This window comes from Puntigrus tetrazona, chromosome 2 (genome assembly GCF_018831695.1).
Source record: "Puntigrus tetrazona isolate hp1 chromosome 2, ASM1883169v1, whole genome shotgun sequence".
NCBI lineage: Eukaryota > Metazoa > Chordata > Actinopteri > Cypriniformes > Cyprinidae > Puntigrus > Puntigrus tetrazona.
This window is the reverse complement of record NC_056700.1, coordinates 19,613,995-19,625,633: the sequence shown is the minus strand read 5'-3', so window position 1 is coordinate 19,625,633 and position 11,639 is coordinate 19,613,995. Positions and strand designations below refer to the sequence as shown.

Genomic DNA, 11,639 nt, shown 5'->3' with positions numbered 1-11,639 from the left:
TTTGAAGGTTGACTTTTTTTGTATTAAAAACACTTTTCTTTTATTGGTCGGATGAAATATGCAAATTTTTTGAGAATTTTGGGTTTTCATGAGCTGTATGCCAAAATCATTGATATTAAAACAATAAAAAGGCTTGAACTACTTCAGTTGTGTGTAATGAATCTAAAATATATGAAAATGTAATGTTTATCAGTACATTACAGAAAATGATGAACTTTTTCACAATATGCAAATTTTTTGAAAAGGACCTGTACATCTTTAAAAGGAATACATCTTTATTTACATATGCATTAATAATATGAACAAATAAGATGTGTTACTAGTTACTACTGTATACTTTATTTAAAATAAATGTAAGAAAAAAAATACAAGTCTTCATAAAAAAGAATACAAATCATGACAATGTGAGTAAAATGTATTTAATAAAGACTTTTTTTAACTAAGTCTTTATTAGACTTAGCTGTTGGTTATCCTGGTAATATTATACAGACCTTGTTGGACAAGCTTTTCCACCAGACTTTTTAAAGCTGCGTGACACAAAAGTGTTTAACTTCTTCTTTCTTTAGACAAAAGTGATTATTGGTGTTTTTATATTGGTCTTTTATTCTTTTGGTGGTAAATTCTGTTGTTTTTCTTCTTTTGTTCAAGTTTTGAATGTAATCCTGGACCCAGTCTTCTACTGGAGAAGAGCAAAGTGTCTTGTTCTCCACAGTTATGAATCTGTAAATAAGCAAATGTGTAGATGTATGTATATATATATATATATATATATATATATATATATATATATATATATATATATATATATATATATATATATATATATTAAGACTAACAAGCCTCCATTTACTCCATTTACTTATAAGCCTTTTAAGCCTCCATTAAATTAGAACATTTATCGAATAATAAATGAAGACTAGAAATAATAACAACAACAAATGTTATTGTGTACATGTAAATAAGAGATATAATATTTAGAAGATTTTTATTTTAGTGCTAAACTCACAGCACAGCTCTTAAAGAGCAAAGTGGCATTTCTTGAATTCTGTAGTCCACAATTTCATGAAACGCTGGTTTGTTTTTTGTTACAGTTAAGCAGCAGTCCTTGGTTGTAGATGGTGTGACTGTAATAAAAGCAGATGCCAAGATTTATTATTTATAAAGCAGTATTTCACAAAGACATTGGTTCTAATCTCACTATGAGCCTACATTCTCTGTCTCACCAGCTGATCTATATGTTATCATTTCACCCATCTTACATGTTGTCGCAGTTCTCACAGATGAATCTTGTTTGTCTTTGGTCACTGAAGTTGACCGGATGGTTGTTTTGCTGATCTCTGCCTTTTGTCCAGATGTTTTGATTGTTATTCTCCCATCCACTATCCCCTTCGCCTTTTTAGCCCAGATGCTGTCTGGATCTGAACAAATAATTATGTTTCTAATGGTGTGGAATCTAAAGAATAGAAAAAAAACAAAAACAAAAACTGACACACAAACGTGATGTTTTAGCTCTCATTATCCACATTTATTTCAGAGTTTCTGTAAATCTTCAAATTGGTATATATTACAATAACTCTGGACTTGCCTTATAGCTCTGAAAAGACATAGGTTTGCTTCTTGCATGTCATAATGCACAATATTTTCAACTGGTAGTTTGATGTTTGTCACAGTAGTACAGCAGTCTGCCGTACGGCCATCACCTAAAGGAAAAGCACATAACTGTATTGTGGGGAGTAACCATTATTCTCACATTATTAGATTTATACACATGTGCACTCTTTCATTAGCCACACTGTCGGATCAACTTCTCTACATTTCAGTCGAGTGAATGTTTCTAAAGTGACTAAAGGGTACATTTGTACTTGTGCTGATCTCGGTGTCTGTTCCCGATGTTATGTCTGTTGTAACTGTATTTGGGCTCGTGTTTGTTGTAATTGTAGAGCACATAGCAGATGTAGTTGTTGTTCTCATTATCACTATCTTCATTACTCTCTTAGCCCATATGCTTTCAGGATCTGAACAAATAACTTTGTTAAATCTGGTCAGAAATCTGTACATGGGGGAAAAATTTGACATTTTAGCTTTCATCATTTAATTATCCGCCATACATTTAATCTGTGTAAAACTGCATATTTTGATAGATTCTAAAAGTTCTGAACTTGCCTTACAGCTTCGACAGGACATAGCGCTGTATCTTGTGAAGTAAAGCTCAAAATGTTTTCAGGTGATATTCTGGTGTTATACACAGCAATACAGCAGTCTCGTGGAGGCCCATCCTCTATTGGAGAAGCACACCATTGTTTTGAGATAAATAATCATTACATTCACAGGATAACGTACAAACACACACTATCTTAAGCTACTTTGTCAAATACATTGTCAAAGAGGAAATTAAATAAATAAATCTCACCTGCTAAGACCACACTCATCCATCCTATAAACAAAAGAGAGCCAGCAAATAGAGTGAACTTCATCTTGTTCTGTTGCACACTTCTGATCATGAAACTTTCTGCTGGGCTGAAGGGTCTATGTTGAAGGAAGTCTTTCAGACCACAAAAGTCACCACCCTGAACACTTTTCTTTGTTATAAATAAAATAAATAAATAGCCCCTTATTACTGACTCTAAAAGAGTATACAATGCCGGTACTATATGCTGTTAACTTATCCCTATTAGCTTTAAATACAGTACACAATTTAAAAAAAAAAGCACCATATTACCATGTTTTTAACATGGTAAAATAGGTTTTCTTGGACGCATACCATGAAAACAGAATAAACGATCTGGATAATTAAGAACAAAACGGCGTGATGTTTTTAATTATATAAATAAAAAATATATATATATATATATATATATATATATATATATATATATATATATATATATATATATATATATATATATATATATGATCCATCCTTACTTTTATGTCTCCAAAGTTGTGTTGGAAATATTTATTACCAAAATATACAGAAAAGACAACAAAAACATCCTTAGACATTTAACATCTAGTAAAAACTAATATTTGCTACAAAATCATGCATACGAAACATACATATATGTTTTACCGTGGTGTTGTTACGTCCCAGATATAAGGGTCTAGGGTAAAGGAGTAACAGGAAAAGTAAACATAAAAAAATAAGTTGGGATGAGTGCAACAGTCCCCTGCTTCTATATGTACAACAGAAGTAAAAAAAAAAAAAGTTGCAAAAAAAACACAAGCATTTATTTACAAAATTAAATATGAGTCAAAATGGACTTCAGGAGAAGTAAAGGCCAAAATAATAAATAAAAGGAACTGACTACTTAAGTAGTAAAACGATCTAAACTGACAAAACAAAAGAAAATTAACAACAGACATGTACACTAACTCCCTAACTAACCAAAGACAGGAGAAAAAAAGGTTTACAGAAATAAAATGGCACCCACCTTCCTCCACCTTCCAGTACAAAGAGGCATGTAGTTTAACACTGACAATAACAACTTAATTGGAGGAATACAATAAGACCACTTTGAATACGTTTTACACCATATCTAGCTCTCAACACAAGGCAGGGGAGGGGTACAGACATCAGGTTTCAGTGTGTCGGTATGTTGCTGCACAGCAGCGGGTGGCAAGTGATCGCCTTTCTCTCCTCCGCACCTGGTTGTGCCGTTCAAGATCTGTGTGTAATGCTGGACCCAACTCTTTGGGGGAGAGCAAGTTGTTTTGTTCTTCACGGTTTTGAATCTGTAAATGAGCGAATATGTAGACACGTGTATATATGTATGTGTGTGTGTGTGTGTGTGTGTGTGTGTGTGTGTGTGTGTGTGATTACTTTAGCAGACTTAGCAGCTCAAACTGAACAAAAACTATAACTAAATAATAATTGTACATATATTAAGTACACAATCGGTGGGTGGAAATATGGAGCACTTTAAATATGGTAGTGCACTTTTTTCCACCTGGGTATTCCAGACTGGAAGCAAATTGCAGGTTTATGCATGCATGTATTCATGTTTATATTTGTATTTTATTTCCAGCTGATTAACTGTTTCTCCACAAGACTAGCAATGTGCTCTAGCGAAGTAATGCAGTCAGCTTTGTAAAAATATTTAGGAGGAAATGGTTCCCACATCTGGTTTGTGTGCCCTTCAGTCTTGAAAGTTTGTTTTGTATTGTGCATACAACCCACTTGGTCCAGGTACTTTCTAGATTTGTGCATGTATGTCTGTTTTGCCTAGTGGTGAACCTGTGGAAAATACACCGCATGTCATCCTACTCTGCGGCAGCAACCCAACAATCAGTACAAGATTGCTATCGTAACATGCAATGTAAATTTACATTACATCTGAGACAAGAGTTTGGAGGGATTATAAAAGATTTGATCTGTTCAACTGTCAGTGTATGTGAATATCTGAGACAGCAATTTTGTTTTTGTCCTTTGCTCTCTAGAGAAAAACAGCAACAACAACACAGCACACCGGAAAATAAATGCCAATGATAAATGCCCCAATGTGCATGCATAGTATTACTGAAATATACTGATTGTACAATACTGACTGAAGAGCAGAAGAGCACAGAAGAGCAGTTAGAAGTATGAGCAGCACCTTTATAACTTCACACTCCTAATGCGAGGTAAAACATCAAAAACATTTTGCTGGGCTAAAGGTTACATTCAGGGCTTTAAATGGGGGGCTATGGACACCTGGGGGTCCATGAAGGTACTGCAGGAGGTCTGTGAGCATATTTGCATATATTTCTCAACATACTGTACATAAATTGCGCTTATGCCTTTAAATTGAAGTGTAACACTTGGAAATCCAAAATGCTGGGTCAGAGTCATACACTTCTGCCATTTTGCAACTTATTATTATTATTTTGTTACTTTATTTTACTCTTTTGGTTTGGTGCTTTGTTATTGGTGTTCATTGAATTAAAAATAAAATATTTCCTTTCTGTATAGTTTTTGACAATTTACTATAGATAGCCCAAAACACACACACACACACACACAGAGATAGATTTAAAAGTCAGTCAAGCCATCTTATATATATATATATATATATATATATATATATATATATATATATATATATATATATAAACTTAGTTTGAACATTATCCATGAAGAGCGTGTGTTGTCTGATATCTTACCCTCAGTGGTGATTCTTTGTATTGCAAGTGTAGTTGGGATCCTGTTTCTTGTACATGTAACATATGCAAAAGTTTCTTTGGAAGTTTCCTTTTTCAGTTGATTTTTCCTATCCTATTGTCATTACTTTCTTAGCCCAGCTGTTATCTGGATCTGAACAAATGCATTCAATACTCATTTATTACAGAATATGTGTAACACTTCTTATTGTGTGGAAGTCCTGGCTGGAATGAAGTGTTGAGGAGAGTGTGACAGGTCTTCTTGTCTGGCACCTGGCATGCAAAAGAAATGAATAAATACATAAAATAAAAGCTAAATAAAGTGTGTGAGAGAGACCACAAGTTATCTGCGTAACTGATTTAACCATTAACCAACGCAATAACCATTATTATAATCAAAATACACAATAATGAAATAGTTTTACTTCTGTTTAAATATACATTTCTATTAACACTATTCGTATTATGATTGTGGTGCATGCAGTTAGGTGTATACACTGATGCCAAGAAACAAATAAAAACATGAACAATCTTAACACTGTGTTTTACTGCGGTCACGTTCTGGTTGAGGAGGCTGACATAGGATAAATTCAAAAGGGTGAGTCTTTAATAAAATAACACAGGAATCGGCAATCAGCCATAGGATCAAACATAGGAAGCAACTCCAACACAAAAGATAATGAATGAAAGAAAATAATAGTGCTTTCCTTTCAATGATACAGGAGATCAAGGGATTCCTAAGGCAGAAGCATGACCATCGTCACCATGTGACAGGTTCGGATGGTGACGGCAGTGATGGCGTGACAACTGCAGTTATAATTACCAAGATCATAAATCGCATAGTAAAATCATATTCTCTTTGTGTTCACTTTGTATCTCTTTTATTCGCATGCAGTATTAATCACGTTATAATTACATTATGAGTGTGCATGACAATGAAGTGCTATTGAATATGAGAGAAACTGAAAGAATGAAGCATTGGCTCTTTTAATACAGAAACGAGCGTGACAAGAGGAAACTGGCGATAACCAAACTATAGATTTGCTTGCGTGATTTGTAACACTAAACTTTAAAAACATAAAAAACTAAACATGCAATGTGAAATGAATCATTTAAACCAAAAGAGGCAAACAGTGACTCACTCCCTGACCCACAGTTTTAAAAGCCTTCCTCTTCTTAATGAAAAGTAAATTGAGCCCAAACACATTTTTAGCACATTTTTTCACAGTTTTTGTTCTTACACTTTTTTACTTTTACACATTTTCTTCATTTCTTTGGGTCCCACTTGTGGTTGTATTTTGCTGTTCCTTTTACTTGTCATGTTGTCACTCTGTTGGCTATTTAGTTGCAGTTCTGTTGCTGTCACTGCATCTGCCCTTCTTCTGCTCCTCTCTGCCGATGCTCCTTCTGTAGGTACAGGATCCTGCTCTCTGGTCTTCTTCTTTGCTTCATCCACCTTCCTCATTGCTCTCTTTGTCCAGTCACTGCTAGGATCGGAACAGAGTCGTTTCCCAGATACTGTCTGGATCCTGGAAAGCAAAAGAATACACTTCTTATGGATTTATAGCAGAGGAAACTTCAAATTCAAATCTTTCTGCTGTCATTTTTGCAACAGTAATAACTTGCTATTGTAGTTTACTTACACAACTGCTGTTATGGGACACAGTCCTCTAATTTGCATTCTGTAGTTCAATACTTTGTCCAAGGATACTTTTCTGCGTCCTATTTTAAGGCAACAGCTCACTGGACGTTCATCTGTACATGTAAAAACAAATGCTGACAAATGAATCGCTATGATTAATCCCTGTTTAATTTCATATACTTCATATTCTGGTTTCAGTGCAAACTTTCCATTATATTCTCCGTTATATTCCGTTATATGCGCACAAAAGCACTCGGTTGTACAGCAGAGTATACAGAGGTAAAGTCTCAAAACCACATATGCACAGGCTTTAACTTTACTCTCACTTTGTTTCACACCATACCACAAGTCATAAATGCGCCTCATTGACAGAGAAAAACTTACCAGCAAACACACCGATGGACCCGAGAATCGCCCAAAAAACACAAGCTGTGAAAATCAGCATCATCTTGATCGCGTCGTCTGGCCAGACTGCTCGGACCAACTTGGATGAGATTAATAAATGTGGAGGAAACCACACATCTGCCTACCTTCTATACATAGTCTGTACATACTGGTATTTGTGGTAACATGGCGGACCAGTGGAAGACATGACTGTCTGCTGTTAATTATTTTCCCACAGACTGGAATAAAGTAGCTGTTATAATAAATCTCAAGTGCTCAGAGTGATAAACAACAAAGTTACTAATCTGGAAATCATTATTAATTTATTCTTGAGTTTTGTTGTTACTTTTCCTCTCTTTTTATTACAGAAATGAAGCTATGATAGCTACCGAATGGTTTTAATTGGGGCTACATAGAAACTTAAACGGAAGAAATGACTGAAAGTGGTCTTCAGCCACAGACAAGACCTATTCACCCACAGTCTGGGATAAAAGTCATTAAATAAAGTGATAAATAATCCCCAGAGGTCTGAATGACACAACATGCGTTTGGCAGACATTTTTATCCAAAGCGACTCACATTGTAAGGTGCATTTATTTATTATTTTTTCAGTTCATGCATTTTCAGGTAATTTTACCCACAACTTGAAGTTGCTAGCGCCATGTACCGTTTAAGATACAGGAACACTTAGTAACCAAGTGTGCATATTTACACTATTTAGAGGTTTAGGATTGGTAAGATTTGTACATTTTTCGAAAGCATTTTGAAATGTTAATAGACTACCATTTAAAATAGTTGTCTGTATACATGCAAATATGAATATTTTTATGGAAACACTCTCCCACTGAAGCTATTCTAATTTTTAGCCTAAAACAATACCTTTTTATTTTTCCCACCAAACACTGCGCTCAATTTTCAATCAAATCTGTCAGAAGTAAAATACAGAATAAGTAGTATGGGTTTTACATAGTCAAATAATAAGCTGTTCCGTTACGATCAGTTGAAGGTCAACAAAAGAGTGGACCGTCAACAAGAGAGGAAAATGAGAGGGGTAAAAGACAAACCGCATGCAAATATATAAAACATCTCATCTGTCAATAAGCCACAGGTACACTTTCACCGTCACTCTAAACCAAACACAACCCTCACATGTGAAACTGCTCCTCGGCTTATCTACACATGACTGTACTTCCTGTGTCATCACACATACAACATCTGCCAAAGATGCATTCACGTCTGTTATACCACTAAATCAATCGATAAATGACATAGAATATTTGGTTTCATATAGCATTTGTTTAGCTAAAAGCTAAAGCTAAAGCGCATGTCTTGGAAATAACATACGTGGAAACTAAACAAAGGGGGGAAACCCCATCAAAGCAATGCTAGCTCTATGCATTAAGAGGTTCTTCCTCCTACAGTTTGGTCGGCGACACTCATGCAGTGGCAGATGCTCAACGTCCCCACTGTGAACCCACATACGGAGCTCTTACAATGAGGTTTTGCTCTCTCACACCTTCTCTACTACTAATATGGAAAGCACTGTGCCTTTGATTTTAGCAGTTATGGAGCATCATAAAGGGCCACACGTGTACTTTTCCATCACATCATGTAGTCTTTGACTGTTCATCAATAAGGTAATCTTTTAAAAATCGCTTAAAATGTTCTTTGTTTATAAGTCGTTTAAGCATCTGCTAAGCTAGTCTAGTAGGATGCAGTGTCCAGTAGCGTTATTCTGGATGTGTTCTTCTGTTGCTTAACTTGATTGATGCTTTCCAAGCTTAATAATCTTTCGCTTCTTTCTGTGCTCCATGAGTGTTAAACCTGGCTATTTAGCACAGCTGGAAAACCGCAAGGAGGTATGCAAGATGATGACTGGCCAAATGAACCACAGGAAAGAAATGAGGACATTCGCAATTCCTCAGAATCGGGGAAGTGGGTGTTTAGAAAACAATGACCTACTAAAGCGCATAATAATTGATTATGTGCGTGCTAGAAGAAGAGTTAGACAATTCCATTGTAGCTCTGCCTCCTTGTTTCGAATACGAAATAATAAAAATCTTAATTTGATCAATTAAAGCTAGATTTAAATGCAGCAGCAATTTACACTTAGCGCAAAAGCGCTGTTCATATACGACACTCGGTGTAAATAGTGCAACAAATAGCATTGACATTAAGTGCAAATAGTAAAAAAGCTAGTCAGTGTAACTAAAAGTAACATGCTATTAGTACTAAAGCCGAAATATCTCCGATGTAGCGAGTGGTGTCAGTCAAAGTAGCCTTTGTATAGTTGTTGGGTATTTTTATGTAAGCATTTACTATGAAATATATATGTAAATATATAACTGTATGTTGTAATAATTTGCTGCTTATTAGTAGTTAGGGTAGTTGTTAAGTTTAGGTATGGGGTAGACTAAGGGATCTAAAATATGAGGAATACATGTACTATAAATAGCCAATAGTAATACGCATGTTAATAAGCAACTGGCGAGAATAATCCCTTAAAATAAAGTGTTACCACTGTATTTTATTTGTCTATTCAAGGCATATTCTTTAAATTTACCCCAAAAGTATTGTATAATTCCTAATGCTTGGGCAGTTTTCATGTTTTCAGTTACAGTGCAGGGCAGAATTTAGTCAGCAGCATCTAGATCTGGTTTGTCATTGACTAAGACGTTTCGTTACTCATAAGTGGTTAAATTACTGTACTATATTTATCTTTTACATTTTGTAAAATGCTATTAATAAAATGAATACACAAATAAATAAATCTGTTAGAAGAAACTAACATTAAAGTTAAACTATTTTTTGAAAAATAAAATAAAATTGTAATTTAAAGATACTTTACTGGATTAAACAATCACTTCAAAGTAGTCTGATACAGAGGATTTTATTTTATTTGAAAACATTGTTTCTACATAAAAGGAAAAGAAAAATGCATAATCGCATTTTTTATTTTAATAAAATACAAATTATAAATATATATGCTGTATATATATAAAACAGATATAAAATTACGAAAATGCTATATCATACAGTTCAACCAATAATTTTCATCCAAAGGGGTCTTCGTTTAAATCTGTGCAGATGACTGAGTTCTATTTGTGGTGGAAGTATTCACAGGAACCGCTTTTTTGTTTGATACCGGCTGAGGTCTGTTCTTTGCATCGAGGAGCTTCATTGATTTTCTGGCCCATGGTGAGGAGGGATTCGAGCAGATTACTTTCCCACTGACTGTAAGAAACCTACAGAATGAAACAGAGGAGGCTATTATGGCAATTTCCCAATCACATTATATAACAAGATCAGGTAAAACAAAGCTTTCGTTCTATATTTAGTTCATGTTTTAATATAAATCAGCAACAATTTGACTGAATTCTCACCTCACAGCATCTACATTGAACAAGGGTTTGTGCTGGAGTGTATATCCAACTAGATTCTTCGGATGAACTTTAGTATCTGTAGTAGTTAGACATTCTGATCTAAAAGCACCGTCGTGTGCTGTAGGTAAAAAAGAAAATTGTAATTTTTAATGCAGGCTATCACAAAAAACTTCAGCGGTGATGTATCCAGTGGCAACAGATACAAGACTTTCTGAATATTGGTAAGAAAGTGTGAAACCTACCTTGCGTTGAGTACGAGACCAGAAGCCACAGCAACAGAACTGCATAGAAACCCAACATGCACGAATTCATTTTCTTGCTAAGGTTGTCTTCTGTGATGTGACCCTCAAGAAAGACGCCGTCTATTTAAGCTTAGCCCTAAACTGGGACACATGGAACAACCGCCCACCGATACGACTCCACTCTCACGCAAAACTTGGGTAATACTAAACAAACCACTACCCAGATTATTGGTCAAGGTTTTTATTAATAATTACATGGTCACAAAATATTCCATATTGCGACATAAATGTACAAGATAATCAATATGTACGCATTTATAAACCATCAGAGTGGGAAAGGAGAACATTAACCATAATCTGCATTTAAAACAGGTGATTTTAATACAGGCCTAATGTTTATTAAAATTAATAGCATCACTTATAACCGACAAATTATACTTTGCTGTACTTTTAACTCTGGTTGATGTATTTCCTGATTTTTTTTAGGTCATGGTGGTCTGCTTCTTCCCCCCTCCCCACCACATTTAGGGGCTTTTTCATCATGCTAGTAGTATCATATAAGAGTGCATATCAGATTCTTGCGGTAGTACTTTTTTTTTTCTTATGAGAAAGTAATCAGTGTAGCATAAAGGTACCTCATGTTCCAAATGTTGTGTTTTATGAATGTTACAAAATGAAACTAAATGCCCAACCATGTGAAGATGAGACGCCAAAATGAACACAGGAGTCATAAGTGTTTACAACTCCAGGCTCATTAAGTCATTTGTTTAGAGTGGTTTGACAGTGTATTTTGATGTATTTATTGTTTTAATAAAGAATTTAAAGTTGTACAAATAAGGAATTAAAGCGTGT

At 34.8% G+C, this 11,639-nt stretch overlaps 2 protein-coding genes across 7 annotated transcripts; both read right to left on the bottom strand.

Annotated features, from left to right (window-relative positions):
• Positions 1–295: 295 nt before the first annotated feature.
• On the bottom strand, positions 296–3,593 carry LOC122357116. 6 transcript variants are annotated; one of them, XM_043256351.1, is made up of 9 exons: positions 3,432–3,593; positions 3,058–3,101; positions 2,411–2,579; positions 2,164–2,278; positions 1,863–2,050; positions 1,586–1,700; positions 1,260–1,453; positions 1,007–1,124; positions 296–720 (listed from the first exon to the last, which is right to left on the bottom strand). In XM_043256351.1, the coding sequence occupies exons 3-9, from the start codon at positions 2,499–2,501 to the stop codon at positions 522–524; spliced, it is 1,020 nt and encodes a 339-aa protein (XP_043112286.1). In that variant the 5' UTR covers positions 2,502–2,579; positions 3,058–3,101; positions 3,432–3,593; the 3' UTR covers positions 296–521. The 6 variants fall into 6 exon arrangements, with proteins under 6 accessions (XP_043112286.1, XP_043112297.1, XP_043112333.1 ...); XM_043256362.1 differs by having other exon boundaries at positions 2,411–2,542; XM_043256398.1 differs by having other exon boundaries at positions 2,411–2,434.
• Positions 3,594–5,741: 2,148 nt separating this feature from the next.
• Positions 5,742–7,249, bottom strand: LOC122326186 (eotaxin-like). Its single transcript, XM_043220909.1, has 3 exons — positions 7,163–7,249; positions 6,780–6,891; positions 5,742–6,665 (listed from the first exon to the last, which is right to left on the bottom strand). The coding sequence occupies exons 1-3, from the start codon at positions 7,224–7,226 to the stop codon at positions 6,374–6,376; spliced, it is 468 nt and encodes a 155-aa protein (XP_043076844.1). The 5' UTR covers positions 7,227–7,249; the 3' UTR covers positions 5,742–6,373.
• Between the last annotated feature and the right edge of the window lie 4,390 nt (positions 7,250–11,639).